At 37.6% G+C, this 22,510-nt stretch overlaps 1 protein-coding gene across 5 annotated transcripts in view; it reads right to left on the reverse strand.

Annotated features, from left to right (window-relative positions):
* Nucleotides 1–22,510, reverse strand: part of LOC105207374 (cordon-bleu protein-like 1) — a 245,652-nt gene that overhangs the window by 96,797 nt on the left and 126,345 nt on the right. For 4 of the 5 annotated variants that reach the window (XM_039445739.1, XM_039445736.1, XM_039445737.1 and 1 more), the window contains one exon: nt 21,743–21,886. In XM_039445739.1, coding sequence (XP_039301673.1) covers nt 21,743–21,861 — 119 coding nt within the window. In that variant the 5' untranslated portion in view covers nt 21,862–21,886. Of the gene's footprint in view, nt 1–17,193; nt 17,894–21,742; nt 21,887–22,510 lie in introns of those variants that run through there. The other variant, XM_039445741.1, reaches the window with a different exon arrangement.

Here is a 22,510-nt window from a genome sequence, read left to right on the forward strand (position 1 = left end):
TTGTACATGGACACAATAGTGCTGACGTGTAAAAGTGGAGTACAGGTGACTGATTGCTTACGCTGATATTAGCGGTTTCAGCCGGTCATTATCAGCATAGACGAAGAATATGCAGAGTATCGATACTCGGCATGTAGGAAGGCAATTAAGAGCAAAGTCGTTAATTGTGAAACTTGCCCAGAGCTTTTTGACCATCCAGGATGTGTAAATAAGCATAGAGTTCTCGACAGAAACCAAGAGTACGTGGCGTGTAAAGGAATTCCACATTTGAAGAATTTTGATTGATTTTGAGAAAGTACCGACACCGACAGGAAGAGATAGGACATCATCTACAGGATCTATAGGGTTTACAGAAGTGGTCACAACAACAAGCAGTGGAAGTAAAGGGTCAGGCATTGATATAAAAATAGACTAGATTATAAGAACTGTAAAAAAAAGTAAGATAAAGCGCTGCATAAAAATAAAATTAAAATAATGATTAGAGAAGTAGTTTAAGAAGAATTAAGAAATGTTACACAAAAACTAGAAAACTTGAAGAAAATGATATACAGCATATGGATCAAAGGAAGGAGCACAGAGAAGCTACAGTGAAGAGGTTAAAAAAAAAGAAGAAAGAAAATGTTATAATTCTTAAGTCGAAATTGCAGCAGAAGAGTGAAGACACAAAAAAAAGTAATAAAAGAAAAGCTGGATATAAAGAATATGGCAATGGGAGTAACAAAATTAAAAAAAGAACCAAAGGAGTAGTAATTATGAGATGTGAAACTGAAAAAAGGTGAAAAAATTGAAAAAAACAGTACAAGCTAAGTTGGGAGAGAATTATAAAGTAATGGAATCGTCTCAGTCGAAACCAAAGGAAAAATTATTAATATAAATTGAGACAAGATAAACTTAAGTGATAGTGAACTTATAAATACGATTAAGAAGCAAAATAAAATAGATATAATAAATGTGTGAATTGTGAAGAGAATGGTCAAAGAAAAGAGTAATAATCAAAAAAGAGAAAATGAAGAAAAATCAATAATAATGCAAGTAGATGAAAAGACGTATGAGCTGATATTAAAGAAAGTAAAACTAAATATAGGATGGAAGAAATGTTCTGTATTTAATCACGTCAGTGTCAAAAGATGTTTTAAATGCTGGGGGTATTTCCACATTATTAAAAATTGTACGAGAGAAGAAACATGCTGCAAATGCGCAGGGAGTCATAGCTCGGGTGTTTACACAGCGAAAGAGAGCAAATGCGAATTGTATGTTCAAAAATAAAACATACAATCTGAAGATAAATGACGACCATGAAGCCATCAGCCGAGAATATCTGACTTTTTAGAGATCGTTACAAGAAGGGAAAAGGAAGACAGGCTGGGAAGATACAAAATAGCAACTACAGAAGAAAGAAGAAATTATAATGTACACAAATGCGCAGAGCTTGACAGCGCATATAGATGAATTTCAGCATCAGGTTATGAAGAGAATAAAGCCTATGATGATAGCAATGTCGGAGACCAGGCTGATTAGTGAGATTGAAGACAGCGAAGTGAATGTGCCGGGTTACAGTGTAATTAGATGTGATGCCGAAAATAAGAATACAGGGGGAGATATTATGTATATAAAAAAAGGTGTATTAAATATAAAATAGTATTAATAAAAAAGTTAGAATCAAATTGCTGATGTGCTGCGATAGAAATAAAAAAAAAAATTATATAAAGGAGTAGTAATGGTAATATATCACTCACCAAGCGCGTCACATAGAGATTTCATGAGATTTTTTAAAAATATAGTAAAGGAGTTAGTAATAAAGGGAAAATGCATGGTAATAGGAGATTTTAATATAGATCTTATGATAAACTCGTTTTATGGAAAAAAATTACAAACGACAATGTTAAGCTTGGGTATGGAACAGTATGTGAACGAATCGACGAGAATTAAGAAAGACAGTCGGACAATTATAGATTTAATTTTCTCAAATAATAATAAAATAGTACAAGTAATTCATGAACTTAAAATTACGGACCATGCGTGGCTGAAAGTTGAGTTGAGTGTGAGTAAAATTGAAAGTAAATACAGAGAATTTAGCGCTAAAAATTACAAAGAATTTGATGAAAATAAATTTGTTATATTAGTAAAAAACAAATTACAGGAAAGTCAGGCATGGCAATGTGAATGTATGGGTGTGAGTAAAAGAGCAAAAAAATTTGTTAATAGTATAGTAGATGCGTTAGATATAATGGCACCAAAGAAAAAATTTAGAATTTCGAAAGTATGGGAAGGGAAAAAATGGTTCTCAGACGAGATAAGAAAGGCTGCAGATAGGAGGGATAAGGCATGTAGGAAAGCATTGTATGACGATACCAAACAAAATTGGTTATAATATAAAATTGAAAGAAATAGAGTAGTAAAATTAATCAGGGAAAAAAAGAAAGAATATTATGAAAGTGTTTGAAATCGATCTTATTTAAACGTAAAAATTATTTCGTGGAGAGGCAGCGGCGAGAGAAACAAGACACAGTAAAAGCAAATAACAATAATTTATTTAAATAAAATGAATATTAATTCTCAAAATGTAAATAATTATAATATGGCTAAAGTTTTGTTAAGGATAAAGGCTGAAAGAAAACAAAAAAAAAAGAAAACTTGACTGATTCAAATGTAATGCACGAACGCCTGAAAATTAAAATAAAGACTAGGAGAGACTTCCTCACTTGTGAAAGAAAGAGATAGAGAAATCCTTTCAATTGCACGCAGCAAGAGATAGATGTATGCACTTGAAACAGAGAGAGATGTACGTATATTAACTAGAGAAAGAGAGAGAGAGAGGGCAAGCGAGTGACCGAGAGAAAAGAGAAAGAGACTTCGCAACTTGAGTCACGTGACCACTCGAACGATTCAAGATATCGTCATTTCTATCTCGAGATTAAACACAAGAAATTATCTAAACAACTAGAAAACTTTGAGAGATTGATAATTATGTCTGACGGATCTTGCAGATCCTCAGACAAACTCTTCAAAAAGTGAATATTAGTAAAACTGTAAGATCTTCTAACGAACATTCGTATTTGCAGTAATTTGTCTGTAAGACCGTGTAGTTCTTCAGACAAATGAGAAAGATGGCGACAGGTGTTTGTCGGACCCTCGTGGTTCGCAAACGAACTACTGACCTGGTGAAAGAATTGAAACAATTCTTTCTTTATCTTACTGCGGGAGGTTTTCGTAGATAGTTGAAATTTGCCACCTTCTATATAGTCATTTGAGGATCTTTAATTCCTTTTGAATGAAACTTGCATGCACAATAGGAATTTCACAGTAGAGAAAAGTTCGGATGCGATCCGCCAGCCATGAAAGTCATAGAGAGAGAGCGAGATTTTTGTGACGGCATAAATCGCTAACCGAGAATTACCCCCACCCTCGTCGAGGCAACCGAAGCGCCTCCTTAAGCGTTAACAGATTGCTGAGCAAACTTTTTTACCGATGCAGCATCGAAGCGCTCCTTTTTTAAACAGAAAGTATTCTAGATCTTAATAAAAAAAATCCTACAACTATGTGGAAAACCTTGAAAGAAATAATTAAGGGCAAGCCAGTAGGTATAAAGAAAGTAGGAAATATAGATTTTGAGATTTTAGGTGATACTGAAGAGTGCAACATAGCTGATAAATTTATTTTATATCATATACAAAATATTAATAGTATAACAAATTCTATAAAGGTTGATAGATCCGGCAGTGATATAATAGAATATTGGTTGAATATAAATAAGAAAACTATTTATACTATCGAAAACAAAGGAATTATGGAAAGTTTTGAGGTTGTTACAATAGAGCAGCTAGAAGAAGTCGTTATGGGATTACTAAAAAAGAAAGGTACGGAAGAGGGGATAACTAGTGATATATTGAAGGTAGTTTTTTCTGTAATAAAAGAAGAATTTGCAATCTTAGTAAACAATTCGTTAAGAAGTCACGGTCCGGAAGGTTGGAAAACTTCTACTATAATACACAATCCCAAAGATAGATAAAACCAAAAAAGCGAGCGAATATAGGCCTATTAATATGTTATCAATATATGAGAAAGTGCTAAAATTAGTAGTAAAAAAACAACTTGAAACATAGTTCGAAACAAATGGTAGTATAACGGAGCATCAGCCGGGGTTTAGAAAATATTATTCGTGTGAAACAGCGATTTCATCTGTCATAGACGAATGGAAATTAATAGTAAGCAAAGAAAAAATGGTAAGAGTAATATTCATGGATCTTAAGAGAGCGTTTGAAACAATAGATAGAGAAAGATTGTTAGAAAAAATATATCAATACGGAATTAAAACAGTGGCCTTAGAATAATTCAAATCATACTTACGTAATAGGAAAAAACAACGATTGAATCAGATATGGTCTATGATGGGATTATTAATGGGCAGCAGAGGTACCTTGCGTATATAAAGATTTTTATTATAAAAAAATTTATTTAATATTTTTAATTTATTTAATATTTAATTTATTTACTTTATTATAAAAAAAGACACAGGCAAGAAAACACCGTTACAGAAAGCGTGTAGTCAACGGATATAAGTAAGTAAGTGAGAGAGAGTCGCATCGATCCCGCAAGCGCGCGATCTCGATCAAACCGAGCGACGCGTGATTGGTGGGTTAACTATCGATAGGTTAGTTACTACCACCGCGATAGATCGATGACTCTATGTTGGGCGCGCCATATTCAACACCTCCACTCGCGCCAACATTGTTGGAATTGTACAGTCCTAACATAATACATAGTCTTTGTAGCTTAGTTTCAGTTAAATTCTTAGTGAAAATATCGGAAATATTTTTCTCCGTTGGCACATAATTAATAGAGATAACGCCACGTTTAACTATTTCTCGTACAAAATGGTGATGCACATCTAAATGTTTAGTGCGGCGATGGAACTCCGGGTTAGACGCTAGTTGAATAGTGCTCCGATTAGCTATTAGAATAAGAAACAATTATAATCAAGTTCTTCTAAGAAATTAGAAATCCAAATGGCGTTTTTCACACCCGTCCCTAGCGCTATGTATTCTGAGTTTATAATGCTTAACGATACTATACTTTGTCTTTACGAGCTCCACGTTAGCGCTGTTCCATTGATTATAAAATCAAATTCTGTCGTAGATCGCCGGGTACCGAGACAGCCGGCAAAATCAGCGTCTATATAGCCAGTAATTTGTATAGCACTATCTTTAGCGCGATATGTGAGAGAGTAGTCTGCTGTTCCAAGTAGATAGCGCATAACGTGTTTAACAGCAATCCATGCGATTGATCAAAATGTGATAAATATCTGGATAATTGTCCTACCGCGAAAGCTATATCAGGTCTGCTAACCATAGCTATAAAGAGTAGAACGCCTATTGCTTGTCTATATGGTACGCTTGGTTGCAACGTTTTCTTTTTCAGTTTTGTTAATTGTGTACTTGAGTTTATTGGTGTACCAATTGGGTTTGCATCCGACATTCCAAAGCGCGTTAACAATAAATGTATGTAATTTGTTTGCGAAACTGTAATTGTTTTTCACGATCCTGAAAAATTTGCATGCCTACAAATTCATTTACAGGTGCTATTTTGATTTCAAATCTTGCTTCAAGATGATTTGTAACAAATTTAATAACTTTCTCGGATAACGAAATTATCAACCCATCGTCGACATAGTAGTATATAAGACACAGTATGTTCGTTCTTTATATGTGCTATAAAAACACAACTATCAGCATTAATTTGCATGAAACCGAGCTCTATCATAAAGGCTACAAACTTTTGATTCCAGCATCGTCCGCTTTTACATCTATATAGAGAACGTTGTAATAAACATACTAAATTCGGTTGAACTAGGTCTATAAAATCTAACGGTTGTTTCATGTATATAATTTTGTCTATGTCCCCGTAAATGTAAGCACATTTTATATCAAATTGAATGATACGCATATTAAATTGAGCTGATATCGCTAGTAGTATTTTTATTGAATCGTAACGTACTACCGAGCTAAAGACTTGATCGTATTCTATACCTTGACGTTGCCTATGTCCGCCTGCTCATGCAAGGCGTACACGATAACGCGTGACATTTCCATCCGGACTGTGTTTTATTTTAAATATCCACTTGTTTGGAAATGCTCGTTCTCCCGGTGGAAGTTTGCGTAATACCCATGTTTCGTTTTTTTTCAACCTCTGAATTTCGTCCTCCATAGCCGCCCGCCATTCTGGTGACTGTTGTGCGTTCTCATAATCGATCGATTCTTCAAAGCAGATAGAATAATTGATCGTTGCGATGAGAGCCATTGGCTTGGGATCTTTATCCTCCACGGCGTGCGCTGTTCCGTGCTCGTCGTACTCGATACGATTACCTCGATCTGTTTGATCCAATGCGTAGTGTTTGATCTTTTGACCACAGCTGCGAGTTTGACGTGTTAGGCGTTGATGTATGCGGTAAACCGTCATGTAAGTTTTCTCCCTTCTTTGATTCAGTTGTATCATCTAGGTTCCGATCGGTAGTCTGAGTGTCTGCGCTTGTATTTCGTTTTCGTTAAGTAACCAGATATTATAAGTATTAGTCTTTTTAGCATCAGTTAACATAACGCCGTCACGTATTATTACGTCTCGAGGAATTTCAATGTCGTTTCTCGATATCCCAAAGCTTGTAATTTTGACTTTCTTGATCATATCCGACCAACAAAATTAATTTCTGAGATTTTTTGTTCCATTTTTTTCTTTGTATTTTTGGTATTGTCATGAAGGCAACTGATCCGAATGTTTTGATGCGGGTGACATTAGGCTTTCGTTTGAACCATAGTTTGAAAGGCGTTTTATCATTTTTGCTAACCGTCCGATTGAGAATGTACGCTGCGCATTGTATTGCTTCACTCTATAACTCTTCCGGTAGACCGCTGCCAATGAGCATCGTCCTTGCACATTTAACAAGTGTTCTTATTTCTTGTTCGGCTCTGCCGTTAGATTTGGGTGTATACGATGCTGAGAATTCATACTTAATACCACATTCTTGATTGAACGTCCTCATGTACTGGTTATCATATTCGAGTCCGTTATTCGATCTAATAGCCTTTGTTTTGCGTTCGCCGTTTTTCGTTCCGCCATAGCAACAAATCTCTTCCAAAGATCCAAAATGTCTAATTTGTGCCGCATTGTATATACTGTGCGATATCCGGTGCATTCGTCCTTGAAAACTACGAAATATCGTGAGCCACTAGGCGAAGATGTGGGCATTGGGCCGCATACATCGCTATGTATAATTTCCAGCGGTAAAATGATTTGAGATTGTACCGGAGGATGTTGTTGTCTCGTTTGTTTTCCCAGGCTGCATGCGTCGCATTGGAATTTTTCTGCCGCTACCTTCACTTTTTTCAGACCGATTACAGCATCTGACTTTGCTGTTTTTAACAGCGTTGTGACATTAACATGTCCCATGCGTTGACGGTATGTGTGTAAATTATTCATTCCAGCCGAATAGCACTTTTCACGCTTCTCAATTTTCATATCCATTAGATACATATTACCATCAAATTTGGCAGTAACAGCTACGGCGTTATCCTTTGTGATGTACATTCGATCACCTTGTGTATTCATATCGAATTCTTGTCGTCTCATAGCGGACAATGAAAACAAATTATTATCCAGTTCCGGACAATACAGCACATCTTTAAGTTGCTTTGAAATTCGATTGCCGTTGATATTAACTAGAATGTTGATAGTACCACATCCTACTGTTTGCATGTACTGCTTGTTCGCGACTTTTATCTGCGTTCGTGATTCGTCTATAGAATTAAATAATTCGACGTCTTTACATATGCATCGATGTTGCTGAATCCGCTATAAAATAGTCTTCCGTGTCATCTCTTGTAGTAGTGACACTAAAGACTTGGCGCTTGGAGTTATCTTCTTTGTCCTGAGATGTGTTTTCCGCCTTCAGTGGTCGTTGTTTTTGTTTGGGGCAATTTCATGTGATCTTCCTGCTCGCATGTCCAGCACTTCGGTTTTCCGGCTTTATCGCCGCTTGTTGATCCTGCACTGTTACTCTTAAAAGTATGCGTTTGACGCATGCGTACTTTGGTTTTAAATGCCGTCTTAGTTTCATCACGTGCCGTAAATTCCGCATTTTCCTGTAATAACATTTCAGTAAGGGATGCCATGGTTTTGCGTGTTGTTTCCAACATTTTAAACAACTGACGCAAACTACGATACTTATCTGGTAGTGATCTCAATACCTGAGTTGTAATACACTTATCACTTACGGTTTCTCCTGCGTCCCGTAATTGCTTGGCGAGCAATTCGATAGATGCCAGGTAACTAGCCATGGACTCACGCGGTACCATGGAGTGTTCGAAGAATTTCTACCACAAAGTTTGCTTCGCAATTTCTGAAGTAATATTGTATGCCTGCGACAACTTATCAATGGCATCCTTGGATGTGTTGCATCCAAGCAATAGAGGCTTATACGGGTCGGACATCTTGACATACAACCTGATTTCCGCATCTTTCTTCAGCCAATTGCTCACCTGATTCTCTGATGTCGGCTTTGGAATAGTGCCATCCGTATACCCGAGCAGTCCTTTTACCGTGAGCGCCGTGTCCAACATGTCCTTCCACAGTGTGAAGTTATTACCATTAAATTTGAAAAGTTCAAATCTCTGTCCGTCGTCATGGCTCTAGATCGAGTCGTTACGCTCTGTATGAAATGTTCCTTCTGTCAATCTCGCAGAAGCGAGGCGTCCTCCTCTCAATACTGAGATTGCAGGATGAGGTTAGGTTCGTCCTGAATTTTCTTCTATGCACACTGTCTACTTTACTACGCGCAATATCAGAACGTAGCTGGGCCCATAACCTGATGGGATTATTAATGGGCAGTAGATGTACCTTGCGTATATAGAAAGGCTTTATTATAAAAAGACACAGGTGAGAGAACGCCGTTACAGAAAGCGTGTAGTCAACGGACATAAGTAAGTAAGTGAAAGAGAGTCACATCGATTCCGCGAGCGCGCGATCTTGATCAAACCGGACGACGCGTGATTGGTGGATTAACTATTGATAGGTTAGTTACTACCGCCGCGATAGATCGGTGACTCCATGTTGGGCATATTCAACAGTCTAAATTATTGTCTACAGAATATAAAGTGTCACAAGGTTCAGTACTAGGACCTTTGCTATTTATAGTATAAATGATATAATTGAAGTCTGTCCAGAAGGGTACAATATAAAAATGTTTGCAGATAAACATGTTTATATATGTAAGTGGAAAAAGTGCGGATGTAGAGGTAAAAATGAATACGGTTTTTAATGTAATCAAACATTGGATAAATATAAATAAGTTAAAAATGAACGCAGGTAAAACAAAATATATGATAGAAGTATTAGAAAAGAATTAAGAGGTAATACTGCCGTGAAGTGTCTGAATGGAATTGAAATAGAACGAGTAGAAAAAAAACCATGAAATATTTAGGTATAATGCTAGATGATAGACTTAGATTTCAAGACCACTGCGATTATGTACTTAAGAAAATAAGGAAAAATTTTTAATTAGAATAGGTAACTTCTTATTAGCATATACTAGATTGTGTACAAGTCTTTTATAACGCCTCATTTTGAATACTGTACTACTCTATTAGTTGGAATGGATGAAACGAAATTGAATAAACTTTAGATAGCCCAAAACCGTGCCATGAAAGTAATTCTGCAGTGCAATAGATTTAACAAAATTGAACACATGCTATATGCCTCACAGTTTCTGTCTATAACACAACGGTTCTGTTATAATGTTAATGTATTTATCTTTAAAATATTAAATGGCATAGCTTCAGAGGCGTTAAACAATAAAATAGAAATAGTGGGAGGAAAATGCGATAGACAAAGCAGACAGGAAATTTAGTAGTAACTTTTCGTAAAATAAAACTAGAAATGCTCAAAAAGCCTTTTTTATGGTAGTATAAAAATGTATAATGCTTTACCCACTGTAATTAAACAATGTAGAGAAATAATAGCGTTTAAGAGATTGTTAAAAGAATATGTATCAGTTAATGTTAATATATAGTTATGTATAATAATTGTGTACAAGAAATAGCTGTGAAAACTAAAATAAAGGTCAATCAATCAATCTCTCTCTCTCGTTTTTTCCTTAGGCAGGAAATTGCCGCGCTGGAGCTGTGGGCTTCAGGCAACCACCTTAGCCTTAACGGGCATAAAACAAAGGCCATGCTGTTGGGGAGCACGAGGTACGTTAACACCTTCCCTCTCTCCCGTATTCAGTTGGAGCTCAACGGAGTTCCAATCAAACTCATCAATAAAGTTACTAACCGGTAAAGCTACTAACCTCGGTATCTCTCTGAGCAATACTCTCAATTGGGCTGAGCAGTGGCGCTGTATGTCTAATCGCGTCAAAGGTATCTTGTGACGCTTGAAGGCCTTCAATAGCAGCCTCACCCTCAACCCCCGATCACGATTTGTGTTCACTATCATTTTTTCCGTCTTTAACTATTACGCAGCTCTCTTTACAGATCTCGCGGATCAGCAGAGATTAAAAATTAGACGCCTAATGAACTTGTGCATTAGATTCATCTACAGCCTACGTAAAAACGAGCACATTTCTGGGTATTATGATGAGTTGGGGTGGCTGAACTCTGATGACGGAGGTCATCAGTACCTCACTTGTTGTCTCCTCTTTAATATCACATGCACCTCCTCCCCCCTTATCTCTTTAAAAACCTTCGTCCTCTCCACCGTCCTCTATCATATTTATGCTCCTCTCCTTCCACCTCCCTTGACCTGGCAATCCTCTTCTTGTAGAACCTCCACGTACAAAAATTCTTTTCTCTCAACTGCACAGTGTGGAACACCCTCCCTCCTCTCATCAGAGAGGCCACCTTAATCAGTACGTTCAAGCGCTTGTTTTCATATATCTATTGCGTCGGGGGCGCAATACTGAGTTTTGGTCCCTATTTCGCCTCTGAGTCTGTTAGATGCTGTGGGATTTGCGCGGGCCTATCTAAGTGAGTCCCGTGCATGTCAAGCAAGCGTTACAAACGCTATTGTTTTTCTTTACTTTTAATTTTTTATATTTTTTATATTTTTTATTTTACTTATTATTCTATTATTTTCCTCTACCCTTACGTTGCATTTGGAACATGTCTAGCAAGCGTTATGTACGCGGCAACTCCGTTCTCGTGCGGTCTTCTTCGTAACATATTTCCTCACTGTAAATATTTTCTTACTCATTTTCTTATATTTTACTTCTCATGTTATATTCAGTTCAATAAGTTACTCTTTATTATTATAAGTTTATTTAGTTTTAATTTGTCATTTCTCTTAATTTGTTCATTCTTTCTTTTGTCGTAACTTCAATTTTATTAATTTTGTTATGTTTTTTGATTTTTAGTTTTTATGTTAATTCTGTTACTTTGACTTCAAATTATTTTGTAAGTTTTTAAACTTATAAAAGGCTACGCCCTAGAGTTTTAATAAAAGCTCAATCAGTCAGTCAGTTAGTCAGTCAGTCAGTCAGACAGTCAGTCAGTCAGTTAGTCAGTCAGTCTCTTTCTCTCTCTCTCTCTCTCTCTCTCTCTCTCTCTCTCTGTCACTTACCTTGTACAGATTCGACGTTTTTACTTGTAACTTGAATGAATTTGACGATCGTGGAGAAGTAGCATAACGACCACTTACGTTCCTATGTGACAAATTAATGTCAAGAAATACACAACATTTGTTTCTCCCTTAAAAATTCAGAAAACTTGTAACACTCACGGATTTACTCACACACTCAATAGATAGCAGAAGAACGATTAACGAACAATTTCATTACTTCATTATTATTAATTGGTATTAGTTAATTACTCGACTTGAAATCACTTGAAATAAGAACGCGTAATATACACAATCCGTAACCTGACGCAAAGACTAAGTGTTGGTTCCCGCGTCTTCGCGACCCCGTGTCGTATTTTATCGCGCGGCAAGCGTTTCGGCGTACAGTATACAAAAGCCAAAACGACCGCTTGTGGAAGTCAGTGCGACATATTGGGAGAGCCAAAACATCGTCACATGCTCTTGTTGTTCGTGTAAAGACATCCCAAATTTCAACCTGCTGTAAAGTGCTTTTGGAGATTTCGATCGCGAAATCTTATAAGTTAGACATCTAATAAAGTACATATGCCTAGTATGCACCTTGAGCCATTGCAGTCTCTCATAAAATTTCGTAATGTACGCATCTTGTCTGACCTCAAAGATATATTTGATGCCAGCATTAAGAGCTCTGTGTAGGAGGAGATCCTGCTCCCCCGTCGCATTTGTTAAGATACAACAGCAATAGTCCAGTATTAGTTGAATGAGCGTCTACATCAACCTAATCTTGAGAAATTGAGGTATCAGCTGCTTAAACAACTTTAACTGATAGAGAGCCGAGTGCACCTAATGGTCATCCTAATGGTCTGATTGTTCCATGAAAGAATGTTGAAAATGCAAAGACCCAAACACACAACGGATTTGCAGTATAGCATCGGAGTATTGTTGGCGACGACACAAGGAAACTCCTCGGACGTGAACCCATTTATATATCTCGCAGTACCCATGATCATAACGGACATCTTCTTGGGGTTAATCATCAGGTCATTGTCGAATTCCCAGGCGATGATACTTCTGATATCTTCGTTTATTAGTTGAACGCACGTTCGGATCAACGTGAGTATAAATGAGATCATCAACGTAGAAATTGTATTTACAGTGCATGTCCGAAGTCATTTAAATACAGAACAAACAGCAGTGGTCCCAGGACAGATTTTTGAGGCACGCCTCGGTCAGTATACACAGATCTGCGTAGAAATTGTACTCAAAATCGGGTCGCGGACAGATTGGCTTCTGTGGTCGAAGTAAGAGCATATCCAGCGCAAAGCAGTGCACAAAAAATTAAGACCTCTAAGTTTGTTTATGAGAAAATGATGATTAATACAGCCAAAAACCGTGGTGAAGTAAAAAAATACCATGATGGTAACTCAACGTTCACCCACCGCGCACCTGACGTTATCCAACACTCGGAGGAGAGCTGTCTGAGTAGAGCCCGTCTTGTACGCCAATTGATAAGAGTCAAGCAAGTCCGCATCATTCATAAAGTCGGAGATTTGAGCCGTGACAACACGCTCCAGAGCCTTTGAGATACAGCAAAATAATGAGATAGGGCGGTAGTAGCCAAACTGTGACGAGCATTTGATCTTTGGTATAGGGCAGACAACAGCCAATTTCCAGAGCTGAGGAAATATCCCGTTTACAAAGCTAAAATTAAATATATGCAAGATAGAAAGCATACACATGGTATAGCTCCTGCAATGAGGTCACGCAAGATATCATCATATCCAATAGCCGCAGATCTGTCTTTACGGAGAGTCTCGATGATATCCTAAGATAGCACATCAAGCCAATAAAATTTGAAGTCACTGTAAATCTCCTCCCCCAGATATATGACATCCAGCCTTTCCGACCCAGCAGCAAATTCCATACATGCAGTGAAGTGCTTATTTAGTTCCTCCACCAAAAAGAGTAGATTGCTGTCTGTAGAAGTCTCTGGCTCTCTTGGATCCACCAGCATGCCAAACAATCTTAACTTTATACTCAATTTTGATCAAGTCGTGCGCAAAAAGAAAAATGGCGTTCCTTTGCTGGAACAAAACAAGGTTCTCTTCATCGTCTATGATGCATAAGTCTAAGGTAGTGGAGGACGTCCGGTGTAATGAGTAGGCACACAATACAGACCGGAGGATACGATGAACGATTTGATTTACTCGGAGTGGAACAAGTTGAAACTTAGATTCGTATTGAAGTCACTAAAGATGACCGAGTGCTTATAAAAAGCTGAAATATCCAGAAAAACCTCCTGAACCTGGGAGACAAAGTCGCAATGAGGAGGTCTATAAACTACCGCAATTAGGAGCTTGAAATACTTATTCAATACCTCGACTAACAGATATTCGGACTTGCCGCAATATTTTTCCTCTGACTGATGCACAATTTTTGTCATAAGGAGGTTGGAGACGAACACCGCTACGCTCCCTCCTCCTCTACCAACCCAGAGAGAGAGAGAGAGAGAGAGAGAGAGAGAGAGAGAGAGAGAGAGAAGTTTGTATGTGTGTTTGCGCGCGTGTGCGTATGTGTTTTATGCTATTATGCGATAGAATAATTCTCATTGTTAGACAGTTGATCGCCCTGCGTGCCCTGCGTAAGCGCCCGCGTCGGACGGTAAGTTGCGCCATCTCTATCTACCATGTCTACATGGCCCCGTGATTCGCTAACTTTATCTTCTTATAATTGAAAAAGAAAGCGTTGGACAAAATTTTCATATAGAAAAAATCGTCTCAGAATTTACCCAAAAACACGTCTTTGCAGAAATACATAGGTCGTTCAAATTCACCCTGTATAGCTCACGATTTTATATAGGGTAAAGTCGGTATTTATGCCGCGCTAGGATGTACGCCGCAACAGTCAGAAAAAATAGAAATAAAGATAGTTTGCTCTCAACCCTTTGTTACGTGCCTTTATGCTATATCAGTATTGTGTTGTAATTATAGATCTTTATTGTTAATATTAACGAAAATTATGAATTGAATTGATTTTTTTATGTAGAAGTAGCGCGATCGTGTATTACCATGTACGTAAAATGATTACTACAGGAAATATAAAAGGCATAATGATTATTTCATGATATGTAAATGTAGAGTAATAGTAAAGGATGGAATAAAGCAAGATACAAGTTCTTGTATTCTTTATTTAGTTTGATATCTTGTATATCCCATTTGTGTAGGAAATATTTCTTGAGACATGTCCTGACACGTCCGTGCAGGATCTAAAGCGTTGCGTAAGCGCGTGAACCAAACGCGCGGTATATATGCGGGTGCTCAATAATGGTCGACATTACAAAAATTCGAGACGTTGGTGTGTAACTCTTTCTTAGCAATAAAGCCTGTTATATTTCAACTCTGATTCGTTGATACCCCATCATTCCATCTTTAACATCCTACAAATTTTGGGGGCTCCAGCCGGGATTGACGCAGTCGATTGAAATACCGCAAGTTAAGAAGAAACAGCGAGAAACAGCAAGAAACAGCGAGAGACAGTAAGATAGCGAGTAACGGTGAGAGACAGAGAGAAACAATGAAAACAATAAAATAAGTGGCAACGAACTGAGTAATTTTACTATCGTCAAGTTGAAGGAGAAATTGAAGGATCTAGGTTTAGGTAAACCTAACAGGAAACAAAGCTGAGTTAATCGCTCGAACTGATCAAAGCAGATCCAATGGAGCGTGGATGCAAGACGTTCCGGAAGTACCAGAGACGAGCGCGACGAGCACGGCGGCCTTGCCAATTATCGTCAACTATCAAAGAGAGATTGAATTGTACCGGGAAAAAGAGCTTGCTGATCGTGAGTTAGCTTTTGCTAGAACAGAGTTACAGTTGCTACGAGACATGCAGCGATTAAATGTGTCCGACCGAGAGCAGCGAGTAGAGCGGGAGATAGTGTCGTCTAAGCTGAGCATAACGGCCATAGCAGATTTACTGGACTATTTCAGCGGAGACACGAGGCGATTATAGAGTAGAAGCAACAATTAACATTGCTAAGGAAGACGTATGGCCTGACAGAGGGCTATACCAGAGTCTTAATTAGTATGAGACTCAAAAAAAAGGCTATAGAATGGTTCCATTCCAAACCTACTCACGTAGAGTCCGCCGTCGACAATCTGTTGAGTGAGCTGCGTAAGATGTTCAACGACCGACCGAACAAGATAGAGTTGAGAAAGACCTTTGAGCAAAGAGTCTGACAAAGAAGTGAGACGTTCCACAAATACGTTCACGCAAAGACAATCCTCGCTAACCGAGTTCCTATTGACAAGGACGAGGTGCTGGATTATATTATCGACGGTATATCAGTGATGAACCTAAGAGATCAGGTACCCATCGGAGGATTTACATCGAAGGCATCATTGTTGCGAGCCTTCGAAAAAGTAAATCTGAAGGAGAAGCTTCCTGCCAATGGCGCAAAAAAGACGGAGGCATCCAGAAATCGTCGTCAGGATGCAGAGAGAGTGGGCAAGAAGGAGGTCCTACAGAACGAGAGATGGTGTTTCAACTGCGGCCAGCGGAATCATGTAAGCGCGGACGAAGGCAGAAGGACCGAAGTGCTTCAGTTGCAGCGGACGTGGACATCTGGCGTCAAAATGCAATAAGCAGCAAAAGACGGTGAGCGACACCAACGTTGTCACGCAAAGTGTCCGAAAAAGATATGTGAAAGAAGTGTCAATTAACGACCGAAAATTAGAAGTACTTATTGACACCGGGAGCAATATTTGCTTAATACGCGCGGATCAATATATTAGAATAGGCGCCCTGAAATTAGAGAAAAGTGAAATTCGATTTCGCGGTATAGGGTCAGGAAATAACGTAACTTTTACGGCAAATTTAACACGATTATAATTATTGACGATAAGAATTATCCGATGCTTGTCTGTGTCGTTTTGGATACGCTCATGAAACACAGCCTGCTTATTGGTGCAGATTTTCTAGAGACTGTAAAAATTACGATAAATGAGGGGAAAATTATCATTGATGCACCGGAGCACAATTCAAGAAATAAAGAATTCAGTGAGATATCTCAGATAGATTTAGATCTCGATGAAACAAATAGTATAGACATAATGCACATACCGGATACGGAATGTAGAGATGCGGTTAAAATTTTAATTGATGAGTATGAGCCAAAAAATGCGAGAAGTCGGATTAAAGATGTCAATATTATTAAAAGACGATGAGCCTGTGTATTACAGAGTAAGACGATTATCGCCATTAGAAAAAGAGCAAGTAAACGCGCAAATAGACAAGTGAATACGCGAAGACATTGTGCAGCCATCTTTGTCGGAATACGCGAGTCCTGTCGTGTTAGCAAAAAAAAAAACAATGATAAAACAAAACTTCTTGAAAAGAAAAAATATTAGTTAATTATAAGATTTACATGCACGTGCGCAAATATAATTATAAAAAGATTAAATAATTGATGTACAAAATGACTCACGTTATTAAAATTAGATTCAAAGTTCTTTTAGAGAAAAAATTTACTCAAAATGTACAGTACATGTAACGTATACTATATTATTTCGAGTAAAATTTTCCTCAAAGAGAATGTTTTGAAATGTAGCTTACATTTAACCTTTGCAGTCGCAGCTTGCTAAGATTTCCCGCCTGTATGGATCATTACACGGCACTGTATTAAATGCCTCTACTGTTGCGCATGAGCAAAAAAATCGACCCATCTAGCAACACTGGCCGCATTCGACTCACGAGAAAATCCCCCGCGGCGTAGCCGTCTAGCGGTAGCGCCAGCATCTTGTTCGCGTGGGGCCTTATACACATTAATTCGGCTGAATTATATATGTATATTCACCAACTATAAGATTTGAATAAAGTATTCCACAATCATAACTGTATGTATTTTGAAATCAACATTTCCATATAGAAACACATTAGTCTATAATGAGCAAATAACTGTAGGAACATAATAATAACGGTGTCATATCTTATCCATCGATTATAATAAAGTCACATATTTTAATTTTCATTTATAATTATATTTTCTAAGTAAGTAAAGGTACTTTATTCTTTGCAGAGTACACTGCGGACCTCCGCTCCGCTTACAAAATTTAAACATTTTATTCCTCGTATCTTTTACAACGTACGAGAGAGAGAGAGAGAGAGAGAGAGAGAGAGAGAGAGAGAGAGAGAGAGAGATTACTCATTCATCCATATATCCGCACTCATTCTCCGGACCTCCGTTTCCGCCGCATTTTCCTCTTTTCCTTCCACACTCTCATTCATACCCAACCACCCTCCTCCCTCCCTCCTCATCTCCTCCAATCTTCTCATCCAAATCTCTCCCTCCCCGCCCCCTACCAAGACCTCATCCACCATTTCCTACCATCCCTTTTCTACCTCCCAATTCGTGCATTCTTCCCCGTGCTCCCAAGTTTCTTTTTCCCCTCCACATATCCTACACTTTCTTTCTTCATCCTCTCCCAATATCTACTCCCCCTCAGCCCGTCTCCCAGCCTATACTTTGCCACTTTCTGCCATCTTTTCTCCTTCCATCCCTTTTTCAGGTACTCCGGCACCCCTTTACCCTTCACCCCACCATACCATATGTTAAATCTAAAGCCCCTAATTTTTTTTCATCTTTCCTCCTCCTACCACCTATTCTCCTTTACTACTACTTTTTCCCCCCTCAACTCTCTTCTCTTTCTCATCTTTTCTATCTCAATTAAGCTCCAGCTCTTCTCCTCATAAAACTCTCCTTTTCTCTTCCCGTTTACCCATTACTATTCCTACCTTTGCCCTATCTCTCATTTCTTCCAAACACAACCTCGCCAGCTCCTCTCCTCCTCCTTCTACTAGTTTATTTTTATAACTCCATGCCCTCAACCCTGCCCTTTCCTTCAACTTTTCCCTCTGCATTTCCTCCTTCACCATGTACCCCGGCGTGTACCTCCCAGCCCCCCCCATTTCAAGAACCTGTCCTGTATCTTCTCTACCCTCTCTTTTTCTTTTCAGCCCCATATCTTCACTTCATATCTCATTACCGTCCAAACCAATCTATCAAACAACCATATCTTTCTCGACCAATCCTTTTCAAACTTCCTTTTTCCTATCCCCCACACTTCTCTCATCACCACCGCTCCCTTGTTAATTCTCTCCTCTATATGTTCTTTCTGACCCTCATTTGCCATCATACTCTAGATATTTATATTTTCTCACCTCTTCTATCTCTCTTCCTTTCCAATTCCACACTATTTTTTTTTGTCTCTTGCCGCCCTTCTACACCTCATTACCATTGTCTTCTCCACATTGACCTCTAATCTCTTCCGTTCTATATAACTTTCCAGTGCCTTTATCTTCCCTTTCATCTCTGTCTCCTCCTCTGCCACCACTGCCACATCATCTGCATACGCCAACAAATAAATTTTGTTTTACCCTCAATTCCCCCCCCCGACCCTCCCTTTTTAACTCTTCATCTACATCCGCCAGCAACAATGTGAATAAGCATGAGCTCAAAGGGCACCCTTGTCTTACCCCTCTCCCCGTCTAGAAATTTTCCCCCACCTTACCCCCACCCTCGCTCTACTTATGGTCTCCTCTAGTACTTCCTTGCACCTCACGATCAAACTTTCTCTAACTCCCCTCTCCCTCATCATCTGTATGAGAATTTCTTTATCCACCCAGACAAACGCAGCTTTCAAATCTACAAATAACACAACTATCTTGCCTTTTCTCACCGCCATCCTCTTGTTTATCAAATAATTCAGTACGTAGGTTTAATCAATCGTGCCTCTTCTAAACCCCGTTTGTCTCGGTGGGAGTCTCGGGGAACCCCTTCATCTCCTCCCTCAATCTCTCCGCAAGTACCGTTGCGTACACCTTGTATGCCGTTTACGTTAACGTAATCCCTCTATTCTTCAACCCTCTCCCCCTCCTCTTTTTTCACTACCGGTACCACCACCTCCTCCCTCCACTCCTCCGGCCACCCTTCTCTTCTCCATACTCTGTTACATATTTCTCACAGCCATTCCTTTATTTTTTTTCCCCCATATTTTCATACTTTATTTACAATACCATCCCCTCCCGCCGCTTTTCCTTCCTTCAGTTTCCTTACCGCCCTTCCTATTTCTTCCATACTAATATCATCTTCCTCCACTCCTTCTCTTCCCCTCACCTCCCCTCTCACCCACCACTCCATTCCTTCCAACACTTTTCTAAAGTGTCCCTCCCATTTCCTCATTTCGATCCCTTCCCTGACTCTCTTTTTCTTTCTCCTCCCCCTATTCACTACCGTCCATATATCCCCTTCCATTCTTACATCTTCCAATTCTCTCTCCCATCTTTCTGTTTCCCTTCTTTTCTTTTCCTTACAATACTCTCTGTATCTTTTCTTCATCTCCTTATATTTCTCCCCTTTCCTACCCTTCTCTTTTCCACTCCATTTCCTTCTTCTTCCTTTTCCCTCTTCTTCCCTCCCTCCTTTCTTTCCTCCATCTCGTCTTTCTCCTAACCTGCCAACTTTCCCTATTCAAAATTTCCCGCGACTGCGCTTACTCTCTCCTTCTACGTTTCTCACTTCTACCGCCCGGTGTCGCTGCCCTCACCTCTTTTCTGCTTCCTCTCTACTCTTTATACCTGTTCTTCCGTCTAATCTCCAAATCCTGTCCCAACCCTACTATCACTCCTGTCTCACTATTCCCTCATCCCTGCCCTATCCCTTATTCTCCCAACTCCACCTGCTACTTCCCTTCACCCCCTCGCACTACAATTCCGCCTTTTTACTTCTCAAAAAACATAATCTCACCAAACACATCTTACAAGCACACGACTATCACTCTCGCAACCGGAAACGGAAATATTAATTGTATTTTTTATTGTTTACATTATTTTAACAATATATTAAAACAATATAAGTATTTTGGAAACTATAAAGAATTATTTTGTCGATAATATAGTATAAATTTCTTTTTCATTTTTAAATTATTTTTGCGTCATTTCTTATCGGTAACTTTTAAATGAGAAATAAAGTCATGATGATATCCTGATGATATCATTATGACCTTTGTGTTCTACTTGGGTGATTTAGGATTTTATTTGATATAGGGTTAGTACACGTTTTTAATAAAATAATAATTTTGTCTTTTTAATTTATTCTTGCAAAAAAACTTGTTTTTTCTTAGAATATATATTCAAAATATTTTAGTAAAAAATCAATTTAATTTATTTACTTTGAATATGTTTAAAATTAGTTTAAATTAACTGTTCTCGTTATGCCGCAGCTTTTTTCTACCAATTTTTTTATTATTTTTAAATGCAAAAACTTTTTAAAAAATTATGTACTTATTGGATGTTTAATGCCGATCTTTTTGGCCAAGTGTGTCAACCTTAAAGTTTTAAAATTGTTTATAACAGTTTTTTACTTAAAATAGAAGACTTATTCAAACGATAATGTGAAAACACGATATAAAGTATCTTCACAGTCATAACTATTTCTTAATTCTGATATTTATTATGTGATTTTATATATCTTTTCAAGTTCACTAAACTGCGTGTCGAATAGATTTTTTGGTCATAACAATGAACAAAAATTAATAATGTTACGTTATTATAAATAAAAAATTAATTTAATAATAAATTAATTTTTTACTTAATTTACATTTAAATAATTTTACAATTATTTAAAATTTTAAAATTAATATTAAACAATACTTTTTTATAATTTATAAAATAGGGCAAATGACAAATTTTCATTAAAAAAATAGAAAAAAGTTACGTTGCTAGCATAAAATTATAAATATGTCAAAAAATGTTAATGCATCTCATTAAAAAAAAAAAAAAATCTGACGTGATAGAGCAACTTAATTGTCGGATTTATGTTTAGTGCGCAAAAATACGTCGGAAATGATATCTTTTATTTAAACAATAAAAACCACGCAAGTGTAATTAACATAATTTATAATATGAAAATTATCTAAGATGCAATAGGTACAATTAAAATAGAAAAGTTCAATTTTAAGATATTAAAATGTTTCATTTATTTTTGTTTTTTGAATAATAAAAAACATTTTAAACGGTAAAAGCGATTTCTTTTTTGAGTGCGATAATTAAAAAAATTATTGTTTTTTAATTAATTTTAGACTTTGATTTGCTTTTACAAATATACCTTCTTAATACCGTGACTTTTTGCGTATGAAGATGATGGTTGTGAGGTAGTTGGACCAGAAGTTCCATACTTCCAGTCAGCATGTCTGCTGGAGTATCCTCGGTCACAGTAAGAACCATTCTGGATAGGTTCTCTTCTCTATTCCTGAAACAATATGATTATTGTTTAATTAGAATTGACATGTAATGAGTAATGACTAATCAATTATGTTTTTATTCGCAATGGTGCTATTGCAGCAATAAACAAATGTGTATTATACAATAGCATACTATAGAAGAATGAGAAACAAACATGAAATTGTTAAATGCTATTATTCCATTCCCTACCGTAAATTTGGTATGTGAATCATATATCAATAGTATACGAATGATATATGAATCATATCTCATCGTATAAGAATTATATGCGAATCTTATACGAATCGTATGCGATCACATGCTAATCGCATGATTAGACATATGATGGTATACGAATTACATATCACCATTGGACATTTATTTCGGAATCACATGTGACATGTTCCGAATCATATAAGATTGCGCATAAGGTACGTACGATTTTTATATGAATCGTATGGCAATCGCATTATTAGACATACGATCGTTATGCGATCACATACGAATTACATATCACGGGCGGAAAATATATAGAATCACGTGTTTAACATGCGGATTTATCGTATAAGAATCATATACGATAGCACATCCATTATATACGATATATAGTACATCTCATACGAAATACATGCATATTTTGCAAGCGTAACTC

Source organism: Solenopsis invicta, chromosome 2 (genome assembly GCF_016802725.1).
Source record: "Solenopsis invicta isolate M01_SB chromosome 2, UNIL_Sinv_3.0, whole genome shotgun sequence".
Lineage (NCBI taxonomy): Eukaryota > Metazoa > Arthropoda > Insecta > Hymenoptera > Formicidae > Solenopsis > Solenopsis invicta.